The sequence below is a fragment of the Nipponia nippon genome, unplaced genomic scaffold, assembly GCF_047370975.1.
Source record: "Nipponia nippon isolate SJK-2023a ecotype South Korea unplaced genomic scaffold, ASM4737097v1 scaffold_12, whole genome shotgun sequence".
Taxonomy (NCBI): domain Eukaryota; kingdom Metazoa; phylum Chordata; class Aves; order Pelecaniformes; family Threskiornithidae; genus Nipponia; species Nipponia nippon.
In genome coordinates, this window is record NW_028262313.1 from 22,825,430 (window position 1) to 22,852,601 (window position 27,172).

General features: G+C 46.5%; 3 protein-coding genes across 4 annotated transcripts in view; 2 read left to right on the forward strand and 1 right to left on the reverse strand.

Moving 5' to 3' along the window:
• The window catches only part of LOC104012844 (fibronectin type-III domain-containing protein 3a-like), a 48,875-nt gene extending 32,450 nt beyond the window's left edge, over positions 1-16,425 (forward strand). For both annotated transcript variants that reach the window (XM_087749184.1, XM_087749185.1), the window contains exons 9-27: positions 1,112-1,266; positions 1,537-1,596; positions 3,103-3,241; positions 4,297-4,350; positions 5,035-5,156; positions 5,246-5,420; positions 5,669-5,755; positions 6,079-6,217; positions 6,764-6,832; positions 7,083-7,201; positions 7,307-7,412; positions 8,014-8,189; positions 9,018-9,131; positions 9,643-9,792; positions 10,150-10,430; positions 11,128-11,340; positions 12,042-12,208; positions 13,233-13,354; positions 13,820-16,425. In XM_087749184.1, the coding sequence (XP_087605310.1) occupies positions 1,112-1,266; positions 1,537-1,596; positions 3,103-3,241; positions 4,297-4,350; positions 5,035-5,156; positions 5,246-5,420; positions 5,669-5,755; positions 6,079-6,217; positions 6,764-6,832; positions 7,083-7,201; positions 7,307-7,412; positions 8,014-8,189; positions 9,018-9,131; positions 9,643-9,792; positions 10,150-10,430; positions 11,128-11,340; positions 12,042-12,208; positions 13,233-13,354; positions 13,820-14,137 (2,766 nt within the window). In that variant the 3' untranslated portion in view covers positions 14,138-16,425. The remainder of the gene's footprint in view (positions 1-1,111; positions 1,267-1,536; positions 1,597-3,102; positions 3,242-4,296; positions 4,351-5,034; positions 5,157-5,245; positions 5,421-5,668; positions 5,756-6,078; positions 6,218-6,763; positions 6,833-7,082; positions 7,202-7,306; positions 7,413-8,013; positions 8,190-9,017; positions 9,132-9,642; positions 9,793-10,149; positions 10,431-11,127; positions 11,341-12,041; positions 12,209-13,232; positions 13,355-13,819) is intronic.
• Positions 16,108-23,239, reverse strand: LOC104012929 (growth hormone secretagogue receptor type 1-like). Its single transcript, XM_087749186.1, has 3 exons — positions 18,656-23,239; positions 17,226-17,492; positions 16,108-16,842 (listed from the first exon to the last, which is right to left on the reverse strand). The coding sequence occupies exons 1-3, from the start codon at positions 19,410-19,412 to the stop codon at positions 16,691-16,693; spliced, it is 1,176 nt and encodes a 391-aa protein (XP_087605312.1). The 5' UTR covers positions 19,413-23,239; the 3' UTR covers positions 16,108-16,690.
• A 123-nt stretch (positions 23,240-23,362) lies between these two features.
• On the forward strand, positions 23,363-26,879 carry TAF9B (TATA-box binding protein associated factor 9b). The gene is made up of 7 exons (XM_087749187.1): positions 23,363-23,439; positions 23,516-23,597; positions 23,840-23,976; positions 24,051-24,185; positions 25,014-25,095; positions 25,687-25,800; positions 26,242-26,879. The coding sequence occupies exons 1-7, from the start codon at positions 23,389-23,391 to the stop codon at positions 26,406-26,408; spliced, it is 768 nt and encodes a 255-aa protein (XP_087605313.1). The 5' UTR covers positions 23,363-23,388; the 3' UTR covers positions 26,409-26,879.
• Positions 26,880-27,172: the final 293 nt, after the last annotated feature.

Consider the following 27,172-nt stretch of genomic DNA (forward strand, 5'->3'; position numbering starts at 1 on the left):
AATGGTTTATTTTTTTAATAGAGAGAATGTATTTTAGTTGTCAGAGTCTATAGCTGGGAAAGGGCAACCATGCTATGGAAACCCACGATTTCTCAGCTTTCTGAAACAGTCTGTCTGCCTCAGTTTCCCAGTCTGTAAGCCAGGAATATATCCACTGTTGTAGCTGCCTAGTCTGGGCGAGGGCTTTAGTACCCTGCAACCCAAGGGCCTGCTAAACTCATGGAAGTCTGTCCACTCTTGGAACCATCCTTCCTTCAGCGTAGAGGATTTAAGAATATTGGGAATAGAATTTACAAAAATAGATCACCTTTAATGTTGTGTTTAGAAATTGGAGCAAATATTTGAGTATTTACAGGCTTATTTAGGAAGTTGGAGTCTGGGGACGTTAGTGCAAATATCTGAAGGCTAAAACTGCACTGATATTTTTGATCTCGAGCGTGCTTAATGAAACTTTTTTGCATTATCTATACAGTAAGCATGGGTTGTATGCTTTTGCTCCAGCTTTCCAGCTGTTCTTTGTTACGGTAGTATCTTTTCATTGCTGCTTCTGACATCTGTACTTAATGCTAACAGAAGGCTCTGTTGACTTTGTCAGAGAGAATTTGGAGTATGGGAATTGAGCAGCAAAAAACTTAGGCTAAAAGTTTTAGTTGTGAGCACTTAAAATCAGAGCCTCTCGCTATCCTGTAGCTTAGTGGTTAAATATTAAGATTACGTGAGGGAGTTGTAATAGAGTTAGAAAGCTAGGCCATCTGACCGTGCCTAAATATAGATCTGGTGTCAGTGTTCAAGACTCCAAATCTGAAAATTTGCTCCAAATGAGTGATGGAAACAGCGCAGGTGAAATAGAAGTTTTCTCTTCATACGCTGGGACAATATAGGGTGTCTGTACATTTGTTTAGTGTTTGAAGGGAAATCCTTTAATACGATATTTTGGAAGTGAAGAGAGGCAATAATTTAAATTCAAATAATGACTCAGTATTTCCACTACAAAGGTAAAGAATTCCTCCAGTGAGGAACTTCATAGGCAAACTAGCGACACCATGTTATTGACTAATATACCTTTTATTACAGAAAGCAAACTTACTTGCATTATTTATGCTTTTAATAGGTTTCTGATATACAAGCAAGATCAGCCGTTCTGTCCTGGAATCTCCCAGTTAGTTCACAGAATGGAGAGAGCCATAGTCATAGTCCAGCAGCATTTACATTTGAAGTAGCAATATCCAACAGTGGTAAAAATGGAAAATTTAAATCTGTCTATGTGTAAGTTTAGTTTCTTCATTTAAGCACAATACCGATGTTTAAAAACATTAACCAATCAGCAATCTCTCTATCAGGAGCTGTTTGTTGACTTGCAGACCTACCTACTTCACATGAAATAAATTTTAAGTAATATCACTAAGAGTTACGTGGACAATGGAAAACGTGAAAATTAAATGTGCGCTACATGGTTTTGCTTTTCAATAAGCTTTTATCCTTCAAAGTGTAAGGAAGGAAGAGCTGTAACTTTTTTTTTTTTTTCCCTTTTCACAGTGGGGAAGAATTAACAATTACACTTCCTGATCTCAGACCAGCAACTGATTATCATGCCAGGTACGTTGCTGGGAATGAAATACTTAATGCTTTTATTGATGTGTTAATTACAAAGTTATTGTAGCTTCGTGAAAAGGGTGTGATCACAAACAACTTGAGGAATATTCTGCAAAAATATCATAGCTATGGGCACTACTGTTGCTATCTAAATTCCTGCTTATCTTCTAATTTCATAAAAATGTCACCTCGTTTTCTTCCCTACTATCTTCTCTGTCTCTGTGTTTCTCAAATACAAACTTTAAGTTATCCTCTGTTGGTATTTTTGTTGAACAACAAGATTGGACTCAGTGAAAGATTGTTGTAGGCTGAAGGCAGCGGTAAATAAAATAATTTAGCTTTGAACATGGATTTGCAAGTCTGATTTGTCAGCTTGATTTGTAAAGTTGCTTCTCTAAACTGCAAGCTTGTGTAGCAGTGCAAGGAGGGAAGTGGGAACTGGTTGGAATGGGGAGAAGTTAGATGCTGTGTCACAAGGGAACAAGACGTGACATTCAAGAGTTGCCTCACCGAGTAAATAAGCGTTCCTGGAGAAGGTGTTCAACGGGTCAGGAAAAAGACATGCCAGTTAAACAAGCCGGGAGAACACCGTGATCCAGTAGCAGGAGAGCGAGCCTCAGTGCTTGGGCACAGGGAGAGACAAGTTTTGAGACTGACTGAAGCGAACTCCTAAACTGCAGAAGAGTTCCGAGTGTGTTAAACACTCGGTACAGCTCCACTTGCACAGCGTAGCATAGCCTGTGTTTGGTTTGGGTGTTGCTTTCCACACAGGCCGACTTTCTTTTGCCTACAATTAATTTATAAGACAGTATTTCTGAAAAATTAGTCAAGTCATTGCTCTTCAGAAGCAAACATAAAGGAGGCTGACTGCTCTAGAGACTGTCCCGTTTGAACAGTGACGCTGATAAGCGTGGCTTTATTGCCTGAACAGCTGATTTGGCCCGTTTTAGTGCCCGTACTCTTGCACAAGTGTTGTCTGTATTTGAATCTCAAGGTCTTTTTAGCAAAAGGTGAATTTCAAGGCAGGTATTCTGTTACCATTTGGTAACACTTGCTGTAGTTTTCATCATGCCTCCCACGTGTATTTCATCGCTAAAATATCTCCACTGTGATAGATACTAATTGTAAAGTAAGCGAAGGATGCCAGACGGAGTCTTCAAGATCAGCAAGCGTACCTGTGTGACCTCCGTCGCGCTACTCTGTCAGCATGCCCCCGTCCCCCTGAACGTAGAACGGGTAGTAGTGTTTCTTACGATGTGGACATCACTTACTAGAACCTGGAGCGACATCATAAACTCACTTTTTGTTATTTCTTTGCGAATGAAAAGGCATGAAATTGTTGTCTTTTAGAATCAATGATCTGAAAGGCGAGTTGATTGGGCACTTGTTTCCTACAGCGTGAGCAGGCTGGTCTGCTTCTGATTAAATGCATTTCTAAAGCTGACAGCTCTTCCCTTAAATCTTCAGGTGCTAATGCAATAGCAACATAATTAATTGTCCTTTGTTCAGAGTTTCAGCAACCAGCAGTTCCATAAAAGAGTCCATTTCAGAATTAGTGAGCTTCACGACAGAAAGTTGTGAGCCAGACTGCCCGGCTGCACCCAAGCTCATTAACAGAACCAAAACCAGCCTGAGTTTGCAGTGGAAGGTAAGCAGTCTGATGCATTCATGTACGGTATGTTTAAATTGGCTTTGTCAATAATTTAGTGTGTGCTTTAGGTGTTGCTCAGCCTTAAGCTGATAACTGAAATCCTGATTGTTTCTTCCTCTTTCTTTCACCGCTTGCTTAGTTTCTTACCTGTGGGTTTAGCGTGGCAGAGTTGGTAGCAGGTCTCTCCAAGTATGAACTGCTCAGTAGGAAAGTTCTTCTCTGAACTGGCAGCATAGGAAAGGATAGAGCATTGATATTTTCACTTGGGGTTCCTGGGTGATGAACAGATATAACTTAACGGTGTAATTCACGGGTCTCGTTCTAACCAACTCATAGCAAATTTCTCCGGCTCGTTTGTAGATTTAACTTTTTGAATCTGACTTTTGAATATATACGGTATCTGTGAAGACTTGCTGGTAACTGTGTTTTCTTGTCTCTTCATGTTTTTCTTATGACTACGCTTTTACCTGGAAAATGGTTTATAGCTCAATGACTTTAATTAGTTAGATAATTTGCATAATCTGTACTCAGAAAGTAAAGGTTGTTCCCAATTCGTATGTTGTAACAAATACAAGCGTTGCTTGTCTGAATGCTTACGCTGCTCAGACAGTTGGTGAACACATGGTGCAGGGACACAAGGAGAAAAGCTATAAGAATATTTGCATTATTCACAGAATAAAACTATTCATAAAGTTCATATTCTAAACTATCAGAATTAATAGAAGTCGTATAGCAGCCTGGAGAGCCCTCGGGAACGAGCAGCTGAACTAGTTAAAATAGCCGCTAGTCTTCCCCCTTTCTAACTCAGGGCACTGAATACATGCGTCTGCCCACAGTAGAGTTTCAGGTGATCAGCAGTGTCTTTGTGGAAGAAGAGGGCTGTTCTGTATGCCTACTGCAGATGCCTTTCAGCTCTACGTTAAATATTTTGTTTTAAAAGGCAGTTGGAATATATTACATTCAATTGTTAAAATGTTTTTTTAATGTGCAAAAATGCGTGTAAAAGTACAGCCGTTTGATTTTAACTCTTCTCATTGTTTCTTTATTTTCAGTCCTCAAATGACAATGGTTCCAAAATAACTAATTTTCTTTTAGAATGGGATGAGGTAAGACCTTTTCTAGTGCAAAAAAAGTCATAATGACATCTGTAGACCAATTATGCTTAAAAATACTTTTTGCTTAGGTACATCAGCTATTTTCAGTGCAACTGTCCAGACAGTTTTAAAGGGACAAGGCAGTTAAAAAGCTGGAATCCAATGATGTGTACTGCAGCAATTCGAGTAGACAGGCCTTTCCGGCGTCTGAGAGGCCAGTGTGAAACGCCCTCGCTGGGTTCCTCTCATCCAGAGCATCAGTAACTCCTAGGCGCTGTGTGCATGGATGAGCATTTGGCTTCTGTCTTCGGTAGCTGTCACAAACATCACTCAGCTTTTGAACTTCGTACTGAACTGTATTCCGAAGTGATGAAAAACTTGAAAAATGTGTTTTGTTTTCAACTGCAGTCATTTATTACCATTTTGTCAAATCTACAGTGCCGAAAAATCGACAGATACCTCAATTACAATGGGGTTTTATTATCAAGAATGCTCAGGATTACTGTCGGCATGCTCGGTATGACCATGATGACATTAGTTTTGTACATTCTTTAGGCTTACTCTTTTTTTTTTTTCCTATTATTATTAAATTAGTGACATGAAATTTAGGAAATTGAGAGTGAAGAAGTTGACCTTAGCAGGGAGCATACAGTTGCCATGCAAAAAGTTACTCAGGTTGTTCTCACTTTTTTAAAGGGGAAGAGCGGACCCTTCAAAGAATGCTACTACGGGCACCTGAAGCAGTATAAACTTACCAAACTCTCTCCTTCTACGAAATATTCACTCAGATTAGCTGCTAAAAATGATATTGGAATGAGGTAATGAACACAGTGTGTCATATCACTTATTTTCTCATCAACGACGTCTGCTGTTGTTAATGTTTTCTTTAAAAAAAACACTTTTCCAGTGGGTTCAGCGAGACAGTGACGTACTACACGGCGGGAATTGTCCCGCCAGCCCCATCGCCCCCCGTGCTCGTCGAAGCAGGAGTGAGCTGGCTGTCGGTGAAGTGGAGCCCGCCCAGCGGGGTGGCCTCTGATGACTCTCTCACCTACACCTTGGACATGGAAGAAGAAGGTTCTGTAAGTGCTGGGGTTTGTTACACAGGCAAAAGCCCGATAGGCAGGAGCGCTTAAATAAAAAATTAACTCTGTGTTTTACTTTCAAGTAAAATGCTGCAAAATACCGCAGCAGTTGGCAAGTATTGCATGTATTAGTGAAACGAAGACGAAGTTCAAGCTAGAAAAACATTTGATCGATCTGATCTGGTGGTTGTCTCATCGTGGAAAATTAGCGACTGCGTTTTGTTCTTGTTTTCCCTCCTTTACAGGGTTATGGTTTCCAACCACAGTACAACGGAGATGAGCTCTCATGCACTTTAAGAAATCTTAGGAGGAGTACATCCTATAAGTTTCGGGTTTGTACTATGTTTCGTTTCTAACTGAATTATGACTGAATGCTTTTCTGGAGTGTTAGCATTTTCATACAGCTAAGACGCTTTCTCTGGCGACAGCAGAAAATTACCTGTAGTACTTCTGTTGTTACAATAGTTTTTGGTGGAATTGTAATACAAATCAGATTTATTTTTTTTCACTAGCTAATTTTGTTTTCTTTTTTAAATTGTCGTCTTTTCTGTTGTGGGGGTGTGTTTTTTCATGGAAGAACTTTATAAACCAGCAGGATATTGCTTGTCATTAAATCAAGCATTTATTACATATATTCCATTCATTCCTGAAACAGCTCTTTGCCTACAACAGTGAAGGAAAAAGTAGTCCTAGCGAGGTGGTGGAACACAGCACCGATCCCGACAAACCTGGACCACCAGGCAAACCAGCCGTGAAGGGCAAGGTCCATTCGCACAGCGTGAAGGTTACGTGGGGTAGGTTACCTTCTGTGCACGCCGTGTTTGAGCGCTGCGTGTGTATGTACAGTCACTCGGTAATGCAGGTAAAAACCAGGGTAATTATTTGTCTCTGCAGATATTGTTATTGCAGGAGAGACACTTAGCATTACCAAAAACTTGCAACTTGCTTTGTTTTGGGGCCGCAGCACAAAAGTAGTGGTTTTCTTTATTCATTTTAGAGAAGCAGTCAGTGCTATTAGCTGTTGTAGTAGCCTCTGGATTTACTGTGATGCTGAAATAATTTTCATGTGCTCTTAAGTAAGAGATGATACCTGAAATCAGCAGTATTTTCCTACTTACTCTCCTTCCTGGCATAATCACGATTAATAATAGAAAAAACCTGTTTTTCTGGAAAACGTATTGTGAATATATGTTTGCTGTTTTCTGTTGCTGTTTGAATTGAGTTTTCTACTTGAATGTGTTCTGCAATGAATGGATATGTTCTCTGAAAAAGCTGGTAACGGAATAATGCATTGTTTTTAACTCTCCTGCAGTTTATTTTAAGATGTTGATTTCTTTCAGAACCACCCAAAGATAATGGAGGATCGGACATTACTAAATACTTTTTGGAAATCTCAGAAACATCAGTTGGTAAGCAATCATCTTTAAGTCGTAATTCAGCTTGTGTGCTAATTCAGTGTACTGATGCACTGCTCTGTTCTAGCAGTTGCTGTTCTGTTTTCACGTGTGTGTATTGTGTTGTACATGCTCTTTGCATAACTGGTCATGCAAATTGGAGTCTGTGGCCTGATGAGCTCTTGATCAGTCATTGTGTGAGAGAATTTTCAAGGCTGATGTCTGCAGAATTTGTGTAGTGTAAAGTATTTTCTTCTTTCCTCAGGAGGTAAATGGGACACTGTATACAGTGGTTCCCAGAGGGAGCACGTATGCGATCATCTCAAGCCTGGCACTTCGTACAGAATGAGAGTTTATTGTGTCAGTAAAGGTGGGGAAAGCCAGGTGAGAAAAATGAGAATGAATTTGCTTCTGAAAACCATTTCTGTCGACGTTTCAGTGAAACGTTGGTTTGTGTTTCCACTCTAAAATAACGTGTATTACTGCTAGGCTTCGGACGTTACGACTGTTACGACATCAGCTGTTCCTCCTGGGCCGTGTCGTGCTCCGTGCCCGGCAGGCAAAGCCAAGCCCAAGGAAATCACTTTACAGTGGGGTAAGCTCCGGTGTTTCGAGCAAGATACTTTTCTGATTTTAAATGTCAGAACAAAAATGAAAAATCTGTAGAACTCTTCAGCGAAAAAGAATAAAAAGATATAGATGTCGTCTGTGTCCTTAGGTTGGGTTTTTTTTTTTTAAGAAGACGAAAGCGTGCTAACTGCCTCTGATGTGGCGATGCGCGCGTGTGCAATGATACGGTGAGGCTTAAGCAGACATAAACGTCTTCCCGTGAGAAAGCTTGCTGACCGCCTCATTACCGACACGTGTTTGGCAATTTAAAAATCAACCCTCCTTTTCTCATTTTTACCTCAGTAAAGGAGATAATCAAAAAGTAACGAAGATACACTGCGTTTTGAAGGAAATATATTGAAAAATACCTGAAAAAAATGAAGGCCATCTTAAACTCATCAGTATCTGGGGGGGGAAGGCAAGGTTCATAAAGTGTTTCTGCTCAGATACATGATAAAAGCCTGCACTCAACTTTTAGAATTCACCTGATTCAACATTTAGCTTGAGAAGGCTGATGAGAAACCATTTAAAAGAAAAAGTGCTTTGTGAAATGAATAGGAAAAACAAATTCTCTTTTTATTTCATAGGCCCACCGCCTGTAGATGGAGGTTCCGACATTACAGAATACATTCTAGAGATGGCAAACTCTGAACAAGATGAACGCAGACAAGTGTATCAGGGTCCAGCATCTGAATATGTAGTGAACAATCTGCTTCCAGGGAGAACGTATTGCTTCTGGATACGAGCAGCAAATAAAGTTGGGGTAACCACTGTGCTAACGAGATCAAATTTTCTTTTTTTTTTTTTTTACACAAGAGAGAGCAATGATACTATTGTCTTACAAGCCTGATGATATTTTGTAGCTTTTGTGTTCTGTCGTAGTTCTGTTGAAGGAGCAAAATTTCTTACAGCATAAAAAATATGATTAAAGAAGATTCAGTAAATTAGGGCTGAGGGAAGGACTGAACGTCCCTAAGGGGGTGTTCGCCGTGTGTTGCGTTTCTGTTGTTGTTCCCTGGGTTACTGTCAGTACCGAAGGTAACTAGTCCAAAGTTAGGGCCAGACGTTCTCTTACTACTCCTAGTCATTGCTTTGACCGCAGTGTAAACCCTACGTTTCTGGCTGTGAGTAACCACTTCATGTTTGTGCCTTAAGAAATTGCCTTACGTTCTACGATTAGCACAGGCTCTGCAGGTGGGTGGTGTGGGAATAGTATTGTGTAGAGAGGGGTGTGTTCAAGCAACGCCAGGTTTGAACGAGGCTGGGATAAATGCTGGTTGGATAAAAGTCTGTCTGAAGCAGTACCCAGCCGCTTCGGTAAGCCAGACCCTGGCTGCAGGGGAAGGAGGTGTTACCCAGCCGTAGCAGCGGGAGTTAGTGAGAGGAGTACAGGTACCCTGTAGGCACAGGGCCAGTTCAGAGTGAACTACCTGGAAGGAATTGTAAACGGTGCTGTGAAACTAAGCACTGAGCTCTTCTATTCATTCCTCTGCCAAGTTAAAAATAACGTGTTTTCTTCAGCTGGTACGCTTGCACATCAGTTTTTGCTCTGCTGCTGTTCCTGTATTCATGCAATCGTGTTTTCTTGCAGTTTGGCCCTCACTCTGACAAAGCGGAGATCTCCACTGCTCCGGGCCCCCCTGATCAATGTTGCAAACCCCTGATAACTTGTAAAAGTGCAACCTGCGTTGTTGTTTCATGGGAGGTAGGTTTCAATGATTTTCAATAATGCACAAATTAATATTTGGCTTTTAGAATTCTAGCGACGCGTGTATGATACACAGAAATGGAAAAAACAACAAATGCTGAGGTGGAATATTCTGAGCACATCTCTCTATAGAAGTATACATCGGTTTTGTAAATTTTGCCAACTACGAATTTCCAACTTGACCGAAAAAAATGGGGTGACACGTAATCCTCCTCATGCTGTGGTAACTAGTATATGCTACATTTCATTCGTCCAAGTGGTAAGAGATTGAGAGTCATTCAAAATTCTGGTCTGAGCTGTGCTGCTGTTACAGACGTGCGTCTAGATGGAAACCTTTTAATAAGCTGAACTTAAAATCGTGCCCTTGGCTGCAGTGGAAAAGACCTGAGGTTTCAATGCCGGTGCTTCCGTCCCAATGTCTCCGTTCAGCGTAACGAGAGATCACGCTTGCGTGGTGAACGTGTGTGTGTGCGATAGCTGAAGGAAAAATTATCACTTAAACCCACAGCGTCCGGCATGCAATGGTGCAGACGTCAGCGAGTACAGACTGGAGTGGGGACAGGCGGAAGGATCGATGCATATCATCTACACTGGGCCCTGCCAGAGCTATGAAGTAAAAGGTCTCACACCTGCAACCACGTATTATTGCAGAGTCCAGGTATGAAAAGCCTTTTGTTACGTGTTACTAAGCAAATGAACAAGTACATACAGTCTGAAGAAAAACTTCAGCTAGAGATGAACAAAATTACGTACTGTTACCTACTAATGCGATATAGCAGGTAACTGGTAAAAATGCTTTCCCTTCTGCCCCAAGTCCCTCCTAACTACGAGTTTCTAGAAATGAACTTTGGATCTAGCGTTGCATTAAACATTCTGCCATATTTACGTTTTATTTGGGACATTTTCCATTCTCTTCCAAATGGCTTTTAATAACGTGCAGAAGGACGCATGATAGGTGTGACTGTCCGGTTAGGAAAATGTAGACTGAGCGAACCGTGCGTGGTCTCTCCTTCAGGCTGTGAATGTCGCGGGAGTTGGGTTGTTCGGTGAGACCGGCGTGGCGACAACCCCTGCCTCAGTGCCTGCAGCAGTGTCAGTACTGCACTTACTTGAAGAAGATCAAATGGAAATTTCTGTTCCTTTATCAACGTGCCTTGCAATTCAGTGGGAAGAACCATGCTGCCATGGGGCGGAGATCACTGGATATAATATAGAATATGGGGAAAAGCAGCTTGTAACTGTTGGAAGAAATACAAGCCACGTTCTTGAGAATCTGTTGCCTGACACTCTGTACAGGTAATAATTAACCGTTTTATTCTGAAACCACATTTGTAGGCCTTTTCTATCAATAGCTTTAAGGGTAGTAATTTAAATTTTTAGAGCAGTTTTTCATTCGGCTTACAGACTATTTGCCTAATTTACTCTGCAGCTCCAAAAACAATAGAATAAAATTGTCATAACCATGATGTTTTCGCGGCAAGACTGAAGATTGCGGTATTAAGACTAACATTCTGTCTCACAGCCAAAGCTTTATTCTAATATTTCTGGGTTTAGCAGTTTTTATTCTGAAGCAATGCGTATAATGGGGCGATCAGTATCTCGCCAGAAGAGGGTGAATGTGCAGGTGAGAGCAGAAGAGCTGCTCCTGTCTTGCATGCTTAGACTCGGTTAAAGCTCGGTTCAGATTATGGCTCTTCGGTGTCAGCGGGAGGCAGGCAGTTCCGCTTAACGTGGACGACCTGGGCGCTTGCTCGCGGAAAAGAACAAACCTGAACAATACTGAGAAACACTGAAGCTTCATTATGTTGAAAACAATGTAATTATGTTGACTCGTTTTGAAGTAGATTATTTTATAGTTAATTTCTAACTGCATTTTAATTGCCTTATTGTTTGTGGTTATATTCTTTACAAATTTTAACTCTTGCTTTAATACCTAGCATTTTTTCAGGACCTCAGTAAATTAACCCTATAGCTGCTCCTCTCACATTTCTAGGATTAGAATACAGGCCATAAACAGCTTTGGAGTCGGTCCTTTCAGTCATTCCATTAAAGCCAAAACGAAACCACTACCTCCTGACCCTCCTCATCTTGAATGTGTGGTCTTCAGCTACCAGAGCCTTAAACTTAAATGGGGTGAAGGTCCTAGCAGAGCTTTAATTACCAACCCTACACAATTCAACTTGCAGATGGAGGACAGGTTTGGCAGGTAAGGTAATTGGAACGTTAAGGATATTGTTGCTTTACAACTTCGCGTCAAGTTTTTAAGACATTTTAAGTGTTCTCGCGTCTGTTTGCACTCATATGGGCATCCCAGAGTTTGCCCCTTAGTTGGCATTTTTGCATCCCATCCTTTAACCAGAAATGCTGTTAATAGCTGTTGCGCTAGTATTTACTTGTAAACAGTAGATACTATTCACTGTTTAAATAGTAATATCTTTTTTTATTTTTTGAAAATTCTAAAATTAAGTCCAGTTTGCATATAAGAAACGTGGGGTTGACAGCTGTTCTTTAACTTGAAATTACGACGTATCTGGTATATCCAAGGGTTATGCTCTTGATTCAAATCCAGAGTTTGGTCCTGTAGTTTCCGTGGTAGCCCGTGTACGGCTGTAGCTTAGTGCCCGGACAGGGTGAATGAACGCTTCCTGCACGTAAATGAAGACTTCCACCAGCAGGAATGGCGCGCGTCGCTGGGTTAATGCACGTCATGAACTGCCGGTGACGGCAGCAGAGCTCAAGTGGCCTGACGTTCGTTGTGCCTGTATGTAGAAAGCTGGGGCGCCCGCAGTGTGTTGTCACTTTTTTGTACTTAAGTTAGATGTGAAAATGTTCCACTGACGGTACTGACAGACAAATCTGTGATTACTGAATACTGCTAATTTGTATATATTCTGTTATTTCTTCCAGGTTTGTTACTGTTTATAACGGTCCTTGTCATACATACAAGGTACAGCGACTCAGCGAATCCACTACGTACTATTTTAAAATCCAGGCATATAATGATGCTGGAGAGGGAGAGTTTTCTGAAGTTTACGCTTTCACTACAACTAAGTCTCCACCCGCATCTCTTAAAGGTGAGCCTACGCTGCACTGGAAATTTCTGCAAGCCGTTTACGTGCTAGGTTACCTGCTAAAACCTGACTTCTTCCCAGTCTAGCCTCTGCCCAGGGCCTTTGTGGGACAGAGAACAGCAACTAGCTGCGACAGGCGTTATCTGGGTGTAAGAAGGGCTCTACTGGTGTCGGACCAGCGCGTGGCCATCTCCTGCACCGTAGCTCTTCCGCCCCTGACAGTGAGGATTTATCTGGAAAGTAATTTTTCAGGGTTATCTGTCATTTGCTATAAGCATGGAGGCAAATGAGAACACAAGTAATTCCTCTGATCTTCACTTTCTAATATGAACATTAAAGATTGCCGTTAGAGAAAGTCATTCTGAAGATCAGAATGCTAATTACCTGCAGGAGAACTAGCTGACTCAACCACGCTTATAACACGTAATTTCAGCTCTGGAGATAGGTGGGCATGAAGGCTGCTTTCTCTAGTGATGTGGAAGTGCTTGCTCATCTGCGCAGGCATTAGGCGTCAGCAACTCTTCTTGGCAGCTTGAAAAGGCAGACAAGTGTAACCTCCAAATATTACACCGATCGCTTTTTCAGCTCATGTCATGAAATACAGCAAAGAAAAAGAAAGAATGAAACAAATCTTGATTGCTTAAGATTATTTGAATGCCTTATCTCTAAGATACGACATATCTAGGTTATATCTATGTTACCTCGAAGAACGACAGTTACCTCTACAGCGTTAACAACTATATTGGAAAAACCTTAAGCTTTTAGATTTACGCTGCCCAGTCACTTGCGTTAGAACAGAAACATTTGCAATGGGAAACGTACAAAAGCAAAGCGTGCTTTAAGCCAGAGTGAGAAAACTTCCTTGTTGTCACTGAAACCAGTGCCCATTTGCTGCATTAACTGCGAAAATGAGTCACTGTAATAACTGGTGATTTGGGCCATTTTCTTCTGACGGAAAAAACAAGAACATTTGTAGGGACCATTGTTCTCTTTTTTCTAAAACACCAACAAATCACTTTTTTTCTAGCGCCCAAAGCAAATCAGCTGGAAGAAAACACTTACGAAATCACATGGGAACCTTTACAGCCGATGAAAGGAGACTCCATTGTTTACATCCTTCAGCTTGCTGCTGGGAGAGAGTTTGATCAGGTACCTTTTATTTAACTAAATGAACTGGAGGGGTTTTTACTTTGAAAAATTATTGCAAAAAAACCTGTCTAGAATATAATCTTCTCTATTATTTTTATATATATAGACATATATATTATTTTACATATTTATATATGTATTTTGTTAGTCCTAGGCAGCGCTTAGCCCACTTTGGGGGGGGAGCTGGACAGAACGGTAGTTGTGCAGAACGATTCTCTTTTTTGAGCTTCAAAATCCAGGTCTGTTGGGGTGGGGCATCACAGGAAGCTTTAGATTATTCACAGGAAAATGAATCATAAATTCTTCAGAAATAAAAGCTGAGATTTTACTAAGTAGGCTCAAAGAGAACGACTTCAGGCAGCATCCAGCGCTGCGTGTGCTCGTAAAGCCGAACGGAAAGTATCGCGTACCGTTCGTAAGAGGAACCCCCTGTAAAGCGGCGCGCTCTCCTCTCCTTCCGACCAGGTGTACAAGGGACCAGAGACCTCCTTCCGTCTCACAAGCTTGCAGACAAACTGTGAATATCGGATCAGAGTCTGCGCTGGCCGTCAGTCCCAAGACTCTACTGGATCGCAAGAACTGTATGGACCTTACAGTCCCAGTACAGTGTTCTCATCTCAGAAACAAGAGCTGGTTCCACCCTGCGCTGATGCGACGACGGAGTTGGCGGAGACGAAGAAGACGCTGCGCGAAGAGCGCTTCATTGCTATCGTTCTTCTCTGCGGGTTTGCGGTGGTTGCGATTTTATTTGCCGTTGTTATTCAGTACTTTGTAATCAAGTAGACGAGAGCCCATTCAGTACTCACCTTTTTGTACAGGAGCTATTTCGGGTATTTATGGTTAGTTCTAATGAAAATCCTAGCTGGAAATGTATAGTTACGTGCGTTTCCACTTTTGCTGCTGGCTAACAGTGAGGCTGGGTTGGCAGATCCTTTCCAAATACCGAACGCAGATTTCTTGTAGAAAGGGTAATCCTGGGTCCTCTGTAATCAGGGTTAGCTGTTAATAAAACAGCAAAAAACTGCCTTACCGTGCACACTGGGGTGCGTGCACGCTCTTCCTCTCTCGGAATTCGAAGCGGGGCCCCTTGGCCAGCTGGAGAGAGCAGGCGTTGCTACAACAAGTCCTTTTCAAGTACAACTAGAGCAGTGGTAGGCGACCGCAGTCTTTAATCAGGTATCGTAGTTTGGTATACATGAAATACAGCAGCACAAATGCTTAAGCTTAGAGCAGTACTGTATTGCAGAACATTACTAGAGCATACCACATTTAATATACTGTAGAAGGAAGGCAGAATATTGACTTTGACTTAGCGATATTACTACTTTACAGTTATTTTAATAGTTCGGATTCAGTAATAATCATTGCAAGTGTTAAAGTAGAGGGTGCCGGCATTTTTAGAGTTTTAATCAAAATGCTAGACAAAACCGGTGGCAGGAGGTAACGTACGTACAGCGAAGGCGTTCGTATGTAACGCTGCAGAAAAGGCCCCTTCGTACTGCGCATTTCGGGATGAAATGCTTTCTGCTGTTGGTGAGCAGCTCTTGGCCCAATCCACATTTCACTCTCAGTGCCTGAGAGAAAAGTAATTTCCTGTGCTGCCGATGAAATCTTTGCCGTGTTTTCAGACAAGCACAGGTATTGTCTTTAAGGAGAAAGAGTGCATTTATGATAAATGTTACACTATTTGGCTCAAACTGAGCAAATGTTTTTGTACTATTATTAACCTAAAAATAAAAAGTTCGAACTGCTTTTGGATGCCCTTCTAACTTCATCCGAGTTATCAAATTGTACGTGGAAGAACTCTTTTTAGATAACATTTGTACAATGTTTTACATGACTCGCTATCCCAGGGGTAGCAGCTTCACATTCCATTGTTTCCTAGCTGGGAATGTTCAGCCTGCGATGAACTGTTCTGAAACTCGTCCTGTTTGGCCGGGGGGGATTTTTGTGGGCACCGTGCACTACATACAACTGTTCTTGTTTAAATCTGCTTGCGCGTACCGGAAGATGAGCCTGACGGCTCTCTTCTTTATATCAAACGCTTTGAAAGCTGCAACTCACAAATTGCGACCGTGTTTCAGAATGGGTCTTCCCGACAGCATTTGGAATATGCCATGGAAAGGTAGATTTAGCGTATTTTGCAAAGACTACGGCTACACTTTATATACATCAGAGCAATGCACTTGGACGTGGAATGTTGGGTGTGAAAGTGCTACAGGCGAAGTATTTCCAGTAATTAATCACTTCAAGGGTCTTTCTCCTATGGCAGTTGATGAATAATGTTGCGTTAGAGTTTGAGGCATTGTGTTGTATTTCAGATATGGAAAAACCTAAATTATGACATAGTATCGCTTAATACTCTTTAAAAGTAGATTTATGGTGCAATCTGAAATTAATCTTTTCAAAATGTACTCTTCATTTTGTACTCTATTTATTTTGATTAAAAGTCCTGGAAAATGTATGTTTGAATGTATTGTTCTACTTGTAGCAGAACTTTAAGTTAATCATTTATTATATCATAGAAATCTCTCCCTCCAGTGTTGGAAAGAGTTTTATACAGATATTAGTCTTTAGTTTGCAGAAGAGTTTACAATCTGTCTTTATTTCTCTTCATAGTCTACTTTTAGCAAATAAGACTGCCTTCCGCAAATCTCTGTTGCCAAAGGGTTATTTCTTTAACTCTTAGAACGAAGTTTCTAGAGGTTTATTTGGCAATAATATTTCTGATAATTTTTAAAGATAAATTAGGATTGCAGAGTAAATACTAACAAGTCATGACTCCTAAAAAGCGACAGTTCTTTTGTAATTGCCACAAAGTAGTCGCGTTTCCAGAAAATACCCGCGAAAGCCTACCGCAGTACAGATTTTACAGCAGCCGTTATCCATTCCAGAGCGATAGACCCTCGTGGCATTAATGTATTACGTATCTTCAGTTTCCTTGTATTGTCGTTTTGAGGTATCTCAAACTTATGTTAAAGCTGCCATGCATTGTATTACTAAATTGTAACTATCAAATAGATAATATATTTAATACAGCCAATAAATAATACAAATGTATTCAAATTTGACTACAGGGTGGTTGTGTGTTTTTCTTTTTTTTTCTGGATTTTAACCTTCCGCAGGAGCCGTCGTTTGTGTAGTATGTAATTGAAGGGGAAGGAACGTGTTACTGAGTGTCATTAAGAGCTGTCTTAAAAATCCTTTCTGGAAGAGAAGTTCTTTGTGGGAGCCTTAGCGCAGCGCTGTCCTCTCCCAGGAGCTGCCTCAGCCTGGGGACCAAACGGAGCCCCGTCACGCGAGGCCGGGAGGGCGCTGGGCCAGCCCGTGCAGTCGCTAGGGAGGCGGCAATGCGCTCGCGCTCCCGCTAGATGAGTCATGTCTTACCGCTTTCCTTTCAGGTACCTTACAGATTGCGTTTCTTGCACTTACTTGCTGAGAGCAAGCAGCTGGCCTGGCTCTAGCCTCCGCTTTCTCTCTCTTGGCCTCTGTGGGAGGAAAGTAACTTGAATGATGTTTCACAGGGCTGTGATTAACAAAATGTCTGGTCCTCAAAACCAGACAAATGCCTTCACAGGGGCTTTGTGGACGGTTCAGCCTGACGCTGGCTGGGAACGCACTGAAGAGCCCAGCCTCCCCCGTGCCTGCCCCTCTGTGCAGGAATAACCTGAAGTGACTCCAGCCTTCCTAAAGCATCCCAAACCTGTCTCGGGAAACCCACAGTGGCCAAAAGGACAGCCTTAATCCTTGTTCCAGTCTCCACGTGCCCCATCTACCCGGGTTTTAACCCGCAACGCTGCTGGCAAAATGCTCGGGTTGCGAGAATGAAGTCAGTGCTGAACAGCTGACGCGAAAGACCCGAGTCCCGTACCTTCAAAGGAAACCTTCTGGCTCCTGGCCCGGCTCCTGCAGCGCCCCGTTCGCTTGTGGTGCAGGATTCTGCTCATCGCTTCCCTGTATTTGTGCGACATCACGTTGTAAAGTATGGGGTTGATAGAAGCCCCGAGGTAGAAGAGGAGCATGGCGATGAGGTTGAAGTACTGCGTGAGGTCATACAGGATGACTTCGCTCTGGGCGAAGAGGATTCGGCCGACGTGGAACGGGAGCCAGCACAGCACAAAGGCCAAGACTACGACGGCTGAAGAGGAAGAGAGCACGCGTCAGTCATCTTGAGCAGAGTTTGTTCTGCCTCTTTAAACTATTCAAGGACCGAGACGTGAGCTTGCTAAGTTTAACCTGGCAAGACAAGGCCTCCTGCCTTCCCCAGCTGCTTTTGCGCGATGGTTACTGGTCATCTCAAGCAATAAGGACTCAAGGTTGCACACAAAATTAAATTGTTTGCAATTAAAATAGGGCTCTCTACACCCGTGTTGTCCAGCAGAGATAAAGGAATCAAATCGAGCTGGGGCCAAGCAGCCTGTACTTAAATTAAGGGCTACTGCCCGCTCTCGGCCTGAAAATTTGAGTTGCCGTTGGCATCCATCGTGCGATGGCTGTCGGAGGGGGAGGAGCAGGGAGACGGGCGGTGGGAGCCCCTCTGGGCAGTGGAGGGGCGGACAAGGGGAGCAAACTGGACCAGGAGGCCCTGAAGAAGAGGACGGGAAAGCAGAGCACGCGATAAGCAAGTAAAACCTGGCGGGAAAGAGCCGGGGCACGGCTGTGGTACGTTTTACTGAAGGGATCTCCAGTCGTGGGTGCTGCTGCTTCCCTGCTGGGAAGGATTTCGGGGGGGCGTGGGAGGGAGCGGTCGGAGGGGCGGGGAGGTGGGGAGGGGACCCCAGCCCCCCTGGCTGCCGTGTCGGCACCAAGGCACAGGGACCGATAGCACGGGATAAAGATGACGCTCAGGTAAGCCCAGGCGGGTGGGTTGTTGCCATCCTGGACAACGCCACAGTCACTAAGCTTGAGAAATTTTGCAGGGGAAATGGCTTTAAAATCTTTCCTTGCCACGGCAGGGGAAGTACCCGGTCTGGCTTTAGGTCACAGAATGTTCCAATTTCTTTAATTTAACCCCACAAAGTCAGAGATGGGGAGGGACATGAGGATCGTGATCTCAAAACAACGAAAAGCCACGCTGATCTGCTTCCCCGCCACGCGGCAGCATCCCGAGCCTGAATACCGTGCAGTCAGGGACTCCCCTTCTTCCCAGAAAGAGCCAGGAACACAAACCAAGTGTAAATCCACTGATGGGGAACCTGTGTGTTTCGTCCCTCCTCTCCGTCATCCCCCGCATCGCTGTACACCCCGCGGGAGCGATTAAAGAAGGCAGCTCTTCGGACTGGGTTTCTAACCCGCTCTTACCCAGCATTTTGACAGTCTGTGTGTGGGACCTTTTCCTGCCCGCAGCCCGGCGGCCCGGCAGCCGCTGCCCGCTCCGCCAGAGCTTCCTCCAGATGAGTCCGTACAGCAGGGTCAGGCAGAGCATCGGCAGGAAGAAATAAATGGTGGAGACCCAGGTCATCGTCTTGAGCAGCCCCGTGCGGGCCACGCGCTCGATGGACCTGCACTCCCGGCTCTCCTGGGGCAGGCTGCCGTTGGGGTGTTCCACCCCGAAGAGGAAGAGGATGGGGCCGGCGGTCAGGAGGGAGCAGCCCCACAGCGCCAGGATGACCCGTTTCACCCGGCGCTTGGTGATGGTCGCTTTGGCTTTCAGGGGAAAGCAGATGGCAAAGTACCTCTCGACGCTCAGCGTGGTGATGTGCAGGATGGTGCAGTGCGTGCACGTTTCGCTCAGGTAAATGAAGAACTTGCAGAGAAAATCCCCAAATATGTAGGGCTTGTACTTCCAAAGGCGGTAGAGGTCGGCAGGCAGGCCAAGGAAAATCAGCGTGTCCGACAGCGCCATGCTGGACAGGTACATGTTCACTGTCGTCCTCATCTCCTGCGAGCGTCTGAAAATTACTATCGTTATCAAATTCCCAGAGACTCCCAAGAAAAACAGGATGATGGAAATGACTGTCACGGGCACCAAAACGTGGGCGTCAAACAAAGAAAAAGACTGATCTTCAGAGGAGTCCGTGTCATTTCCGAGCGAGCTGTGATTCGAGATGGAGCCCATGTCTGGTTTCAAAGCCCAGGGCAGGGCTGGCTTCACCTTCCCCTTCGACGGAAACCGGAGTCACGGTAAGAGAGAGGCATGTTGCGAAGCGAGTGGCCAAGCACCAATCATCTACGCAACGATTCTTATGTGATCAGTTAAAAAAAAAAACAAATTATGTTCATAAACATTTAGCCGACGAAGCTGAATACCCAAGCGCCAAGTAGTCCGTTTCAGGAGACGCGAAGGAATATTAGATTCACACATCCAGCACTCGCCAGACACAGCCTTTTAAAAAGAACATCGACCATTATAAAACGATATTTACCCTTATATTCGCAGCGTTTGGAAAAGGGGCATTTTTTTTTTACATTTTTCTTTCAAATTCTGTGAATCTCACTAAGCACGTCGAGCCGGGTCTGGCAGCAGGGCTCCGGATCGATGGCGGAGGAGCTGCACGGGAGGCAGTCCCCCAACGAGAGCCGGACGGGAATAGCCTCTCGGAGGTGCTCAGCGGTTTGCCAGATCCTTCCCGCACTTGTAAGCGCCACGAGTGGAAATCTTCAGGCTGAGACGTTTCCTTGAGGCTCCGCCGAGGAGCAGGGAGGCTCGCGGGCGGTCACCGCGGCCGGCAGACACGGGATGCTGCACCTGCAGGACAGCTTTCCTGCCGCCGTTGTACCGGGAGGTCCCCGGGGCGCCGGCGTTCCCCGGCACGCGGCACAATTTCTGAGGAAATCGCCTGGGGTCGCTTGACTTTTTTGCGGTCGTTTCCCGTGCTGCCCATTCTGCGGTCATCCATCTTCCTCCCGCCACCTACGCACCGCTAATGACGCTGCGCTAAATACGCAACCCCCCCGCCGCTTTTCTCCTTACCCTGCAAAAAGTGCCTGCGGTTACCAGGTAGGGTAGAACAGTTCTTTGATAGTGGAAATTTAATTAGCCCATTTGGGCCAGTTTTACATAATTTTCCATCATTCTGTGTTTACTCAGGGCCTTTCCCACTTGAGCTCCTCCCCCGCATATGTCGCCGAGTGAGAAATTTCTACTGACAGTGCTTTAATGACGGTATTAAGATAGGATGGGAAAGCCTTTATTTGAACATCAGTCTTCAAAATGAGACAGTCTGGCACTTGGCCCTGATTTACTTTCCACTTCAGAAAAGATCAGAGATTATGAGCTGGAAAGCGCAGGGGAGGCGAGGGGAAAAGGGGCCAGCGCGAGGGAAAACGCAAGGGAAGGCTCCGGGAAGCTGGAGGTGAACTGCACGCGGCCGGAGAGAGCAGGGACGCTCGGCACCGGAGAGGCTGCGTCCGCCGCTCGGCTCAGCAGCAGGATGGTCCAGCCATGGTCCTCGGAAACCCCTCCATAACCCGGGAAGTGGGGCGCTGGCAGAAGGTGCCTGGTACAAAACAAACCTCCTCCCTTCTCCTCGGAGCTCTGCTCTTTGCAGTTTTTCTCGTCTGCAGGACTATTCAAAAGGCAGCACTTTGTAGAGCCAAGTAGTGTGGGATTCGGGCTCAGAAGGCCGATGCCAAGCACAGTCACTGCATTGTGCTGGCAGAGCCCCGGGTCTAGCGTCAGGGAGATGGCTGCTGCCGTTTCCAAGGGGCAGAAGCGCTGGCTGTGGGGTTTTACAAGAGGTTTAGGCACCTGGACACCTCAAACAAAGAAAAGCAGTCTGTGTGCCAAGGCTTTACTTTGCTGCGCCTTAAACACCTCTGCAAAATCCGCCTAAGAAGAAATCCCCAATACTTAACTCTGCACTGGCGATTTAAACGGCGCACCCCGAGTGGAGCTAAGCCCCGGCCGGCGCTCGCTCGCATGGGCCGGACAGCGTGCGGCTGCCGGCCCTATTTATTCGAGCAGATCGCTCCCAGCTGGGAGAGTCGCCTTTGAGGAACGTCCCCAGTTCGGCGGCAGCAGACGGAGGAGTCGGCGCTCGGCCTGGCCACGCCGTGACCCGGTTTCCTGTTTTCCAATGCTGAAAGAAACCCCAGCGTCCGGGCAGAGATGAAGGGTGACCGCTCTTTCATCCGGCCGACGCGCGCTGCCTCCGCAGCCAGCTGAACGCAGGCATTCACAGCACGGCCGTGCCCCAGAGGGCTGGCGCTGGGGAGGAAGCTTTCACGGCCAGGCTGACCGGCTTCCAGCTCAGCTGCCCGCACGGAAAGCATCTGTGGCCTCAGGGATGAATATCTCCCCTCGGGAAACTGGCTCTCCGTGTCTTCTCCTCGCCGCTGGTTTCCAGGCAGGAATGCTGTGAGCAGCCGCAGCTCGTGGCCGTGCCGCTCCGCCTGTGGTCACCTCTGCACGGCGGCGTTGGTGGGGAAGGCGCCAGAGCACGGCCAGGGGATCTTGGGGGGCAGAAGGGTCTTTGCCTGCTCTTGGGGGTAAACCCAGAGCCCTTTGGCAGGGCGAAGAAACTTTCTTTTTTACTGCATCGGGAATAAACGGCAGTGACGGCAGACCAAGATGCCAAGTTTCAGCCCGACCCACAGCCTGCATCCAGTCCACGGTGGAAGAGCTCCCCTCCCCCTCTCCCCTAAAACAAGGGGAAAAAAGTGGGTTTTGTTTGTTGTCTAAGGTCAGTGTCTGGAATTCATCCTCTGTTCCCTCCTCGCAGGATGTTTTTGTGCAATATACTCTGACTCATGAAAGTCAAATGACTTGGACGACAATGCTGCAGTGCTTCCAGCCAAAGCCCAGCAGAGGCATTCCGGCCGCCTGCACCTCCAGCGCTGGTGCGTGCTGGACGCGGGTTTTCCAGCTCCTCCAGCCGCCGCCACAGTCGCAGGGCTGCCTCTGCCCCGCCTCGGGCCGAGTCTGGCACCCCCCAACACCGGCAAACCCGCGGTGCGGGGGGCCTGCCGCCGGCCGCCACCTCAGCACGGACACACGGGGGCCAAGCCGGATTTGAACGTTGCATTTACACCGAGGCAGGCTGAGCGCACGGCCGCCCGGTGTGAGCCGTCATCCTTGGTATCGATGAGAAGCAGAGGGAGAGTCTCGCTGCTGCTGGGATGTTTTGCAACGCGTTGCAGGCATGAATCAGAGGGATCACAAGTTAACAGCTGTTTGTTTCTCCTTGCTCTCCGAGGCGGTTGGCTTCTCTTCCCCGTTGCATCAGGCTGTCTAGCGCGTCCTCCTCCAGACCTTGCTTCGTTTGGGCCGGCACGGCTAATGACACCACTACTGCAACTCCTTCTGGCATGCTGCTAATCCCCCTGCTTGACAAAATCACCAGAAAACAAGTTTTTTTGTTGTTCTGTTTTGCCTCGGAAAGCAAGAGAGAAGCTTTTGATGACACTTGCATGGAACATATGTAGAGATCCTTTGGCTGCCAGGAAAACACGCTTAGAAAGTCCCGCTGCCAAAACTCTCCTTTTTCTTTAAGCCAGGGAACGCTGACAGCTTACAAAGTGGCGACGGCAGTCGTTCAGGGAGTGAGGCACCCCTCTGCTCCATCGCTGGGCGAAGGGCTGGCGCCGCGGCTGTCCTGCAGCCTGGGCGGCGGGGGCCGAGCCCCTGAACCCACCGCGCTTGGGCTGTGCCCTCACCTATCGCTTCGTCTCCACAAATATTTTTATTAAAAAGAACTTCTGCATCGCAGAAATGTAGTTTTTAAAGAGCAGGATAAAAGCCCTCCCTAACCCGAGGCCTGCGCCCGCCGCTGTCCGCCCCGGGGCGGGGGGCGCACACGTAGCGGCCGCTGGGCACCGAACCCCCCGGTTGTGCCGCGGCTGTTAGGCGCCCCGAGGGCCCGTTTGCTTTGGCACAGACAGGAGGAACGGCAACGTCTGCTGCAGCCCGGGGACGGCTTCTCCTCAGCGCCGCGGCCGCAGCCTGCGCCCGCCCCGGCCCCGGCCCCGGCCCCGGCCCCGGCCCCGACCAGGCCGCGTCTCCATGGCAACCCCCGCCCTCCCGGCCGCCGTAGCCGCGCTGGCGGCTCCCCGGTCACGCGACCGGAAGCGGCGTCCTGCGGCGAGCGGAAGCGATGGAGCCGGCCAAGATGGCGTCTCCCAAGAGCGCTCCCAAAGACGCGCAGGTACGGCGGGGGCGGCGGGGGCCGGGGCGGGCCGGGCCGGGGCGGCGGAGCTGAGCGGTGCCTCTCCGCCCTGCAGGTGATGGCGCAGATCCTGAAGGACATGGGCATCACGGAGTACGAGCCGCGCGTCATCAACCAGATGCTGGAGTTCGCCTACAGTAAGCGGCGGCGGGGCCGGGCCGGGCCGGGGGCTCGGCCCAGCGAGACGTAGGGAAGGGAAGGGAAGGAAGGGGAAGGGAAGGCCGTCTGCAGCCGCGGTCCTTGGGGGGTTCCCTGGCAGTCTTTAAAAATAACCCCGGGGGAGGCGGCGTTGTCGTTGTCGGTGACAGGCGGGTGGGATCGGGGGGGCACGGCTGATTTCTTTTAATCCAGCCGCAATGAGAGGTTCTGCTTTCCAAAGGGTACGTGACTACTATACTGGAAGATGCAAAAATTTACTCCAGCCATGCAAAGAAATCCAGCGTCGATGCAGATGACGTGAGGTTGGCGATCCAGTGCCGAACAGACCAGTCCTTTACATCTCCACCTCCAAGAGATGTAAGTACAACCGTATCGATACTAACAGAACACGATAAAAGGCTACAGGTGGGAACATAACCATGTCTCTCCAGTTTTTGTTAGATATTGCGAGGCAGAAAAATCAGACGCCGTTGCCGTTGATAAAGCCTTACTCTGGACCGAGGCTCCCGCCCGACAGGTACTGCCTGACAGCTCCCAACTACAGGCTGAAGTCCTTGCAGAAGAAGGTAAGGGCTTGGGTAGGGAAGGATCCTCCTAATGCCCCCGTTCTTTGTCAGGAATGGTCTTGGAATTAGAGTTTTCCCCACCTGTGAAGGGTACGTGCGGGCAAATGCTGGCCTGCGCGCAGCAAAATAGTGTTTGAAACCAGGTCGGTGGTCTTTACCTCTAGGAGTTGACAAGTATTCTTGCTGTTAGTTAGTTTCAAATGCAAAGTGTATTAAAAAATGCACCTGTGAATCTTTTTAGTGTTAAAGCAAAATTGTCAAGTTGCATATCAGACTGTAAAAGGCAAAAGTAAGGCTGTAGTGTAGATGTTAAAGGAGATTTCGTACTTATACCTTAGTCATTTCTGCTTCAGAGGGAAGAGAGAGGATTTGCTCTGCTTGCTGGAAATGCTGAATGTCTCGGTGTGGGGGATTTCATATTTATTTCCTCCATTTTAAAGAAAGAATTTTAAAAGTGGAGCTTAAGGTCAGATTCCAGGTATTGACACGGGGCCATGCCTTGGTGCTGGCTGCAGAGCAGAAGAACAACCCTTGATTAAAATGTTCTAGTTATTCTTTCCAGTAGGAGCGGACCGGGCCGGCCCGCGTGCTGTTTGCCAGGTCAGCTCCTGGCCGATCTTTGGCGTTTTGTCACGCCCGGGAGCTCCCCAGCTCACGCCGGTGACGTTCACCCCACGAAGCGTTTGAGAACTCCTGTGTTGGGACACAAATCCTGTATCGTTGCTGTGAAATAGGCGCTCCGGGGTTTTGTGGGAAGAACCGTTTCTTCTCCCGTTAGGAACTGTGAATTTCCAACGGGATGCTAATCGGAATGTTCTCTCTTGACAGGTCTCTTCCTCTGCAGGGAGAATAACAGTCCCTCGCCTGAGCGTTGGTGCTGTGAGCAGCAGGCCCAGCACTCCTACTCTAGGTAGGAAACAGCTCGGTTGGGGCTTCCCATGTTGATTTTATGAAGGAAAAAATAACGAGGAGTGGTTTAAAGCGTGCTTCAGCCACTGCGGACGTGTTGGGTGCCACCTGAACTGAGTGCCGTTGGACACATCACAAAAATTAAATTCGTTTCATAAAGAGTATTGTGATCTGTGATACGTGGATACGTTACTGATATTCTGTATTTTTATTCCTCTCTTTGTGATAACTTCTGTACGTGAAGAGACTATTCACGGAACTTACATAAGTTGGAGGTTTTTTTCCTCGATGTCGGCACTACACTGAACTACAAATAGCACCAAATAAAATCCATTTTTAAAAGGTTCACAAAATTTATGACCGAACACGTGCACTGACCTATTAGCGTGTGTGTTTGTAGCCTAGAATTTTATAGGCCTTGAGTAAATGTGCAGTTCTGCCTGAAAACCCGATACATCCGGAATCAGTGTGATCCCGTGCGTTCCCACTGCTTTGAAAAGAATAGGTTCCCCTTTGAAAGCAAATTTACGAGTGCAAGTATATATATATTTTTTTTTAATTTGTCTTTTGACTGAGTTGTTTTGCATTTCAGGTACACCTTCAGCACAAACAGTATCCGTCTCAACAAAAGTCGGCACCCCGGTGTCGCTGACCGGTCAGAGGTTCACCGTTCAGATCCCGTCTTCTCAGGCAGCCGTCAAGTCAGGTAAAGCACGAGCTGTGAAGGTCTGCAGCGCTTTTTGGGGTTCTTCTTAGCAGAACAGAAATTAATTGACAGTAATAAATTACATCACCTCTTCTGTTTTTTACTATTGCTCATCTTCTGCGTCTCTCTGGTCATTCCAGTAACTTGTAGTCGTAATTCCCGTTTCTAGCACGGTGGTGTCCACCAGGACAGACGGTGTTTCAGGCAGATTTCCCGTACGGCGGAACTGCCGCCTCTGCGCTCTCTCGCTCTTTTGGGCTCCCCCGCAAGCATTTTCCTGTCTTCTCTTGCTTCGCCCTCAGGATCGTTCTGGGGTTTTCAGCCGGGAACGTTCTAGGAGCGCGCTGCTTGCTTGGGCTGGAAGTTCTGTTTCAGTGTGGGAAAATCAGCTGTCGTTTCTTCAAGCCTTTCATTCAATGGCTTCTTTTTTTTTTTTCACAGCCACGCCAACTACTCCGACAGTTCAGAATGTCCTGATTAATCCTTCGTTAATTGGACCGAAGAACATTCTTATTACTACAAATATGGTATCATCGCAGAATACATCTAGTGAATCAAACCCCTTGAAAAGGAAGCACGAAGATGATGACGACTATGATAACTTGTGAAGAGACTGTCCGATCCCCTTCGCTCTGCAGCGGTTCACCTCGAGTCTGACAAGGTTTTTGCCAAGAGTTCTTTGTAAACAGTGTGAGGGCGGGTAAATACTCTCTTAAAGCGTGGTTGGGGGTGGAGTGAGAGAGGGATCGTTGCCTGTGGAAAGAGGAAAAAGCGACTAATCTTTTCCCGTGGCCCGTTGTGTCTTTTGGACCTCAGCAGCAGTCACTGTTACGCAGGAGAGCAGTCTTCGCCTCTCTGTCGCCTCATTTCTAACAGACGTGTCCGTGTCTCTCCAGCCTGGTGAGCCCGGTGCTGGTAGTACTGCCCCGTGCCGAGTAAAAATAATTTTTAGAAAACACTGGGTGGTGTGATGTAGATATTAATTTCAGATGACATCAGAACGGAGTCCTGGGTGAGGAGGGACGTAGCTGGGGAATGTCAGCCTTTTTTCTTTCCCCCAAATACATTTGGTGCTGCTGGGCTGTGTTGGTGCGTACGCTGTGCAGCTTGGTGGGCGTGAAGGGTCTCTCGTAACGGTAGAAACGCAGAGAAGAGGGAGAGGAGGGGGTTCCTCGCTTAGGCTGAGCTCCGCTATCCCTTCATCCGTGGCTGCTCTTGGTCCGAACGCCTGCACCAGTACCCGCAACTCCAAAGCCGGAGAAGAGGTAAAATCCCAGCCAAGATTTGTTCTTTGTTTATGTCCGAAGAGCCGCACCTCTGCCAGCGTCGCTTCATTAAGCTCGTGCTCGCGGGTGTGGAACGGAGCGTCGCT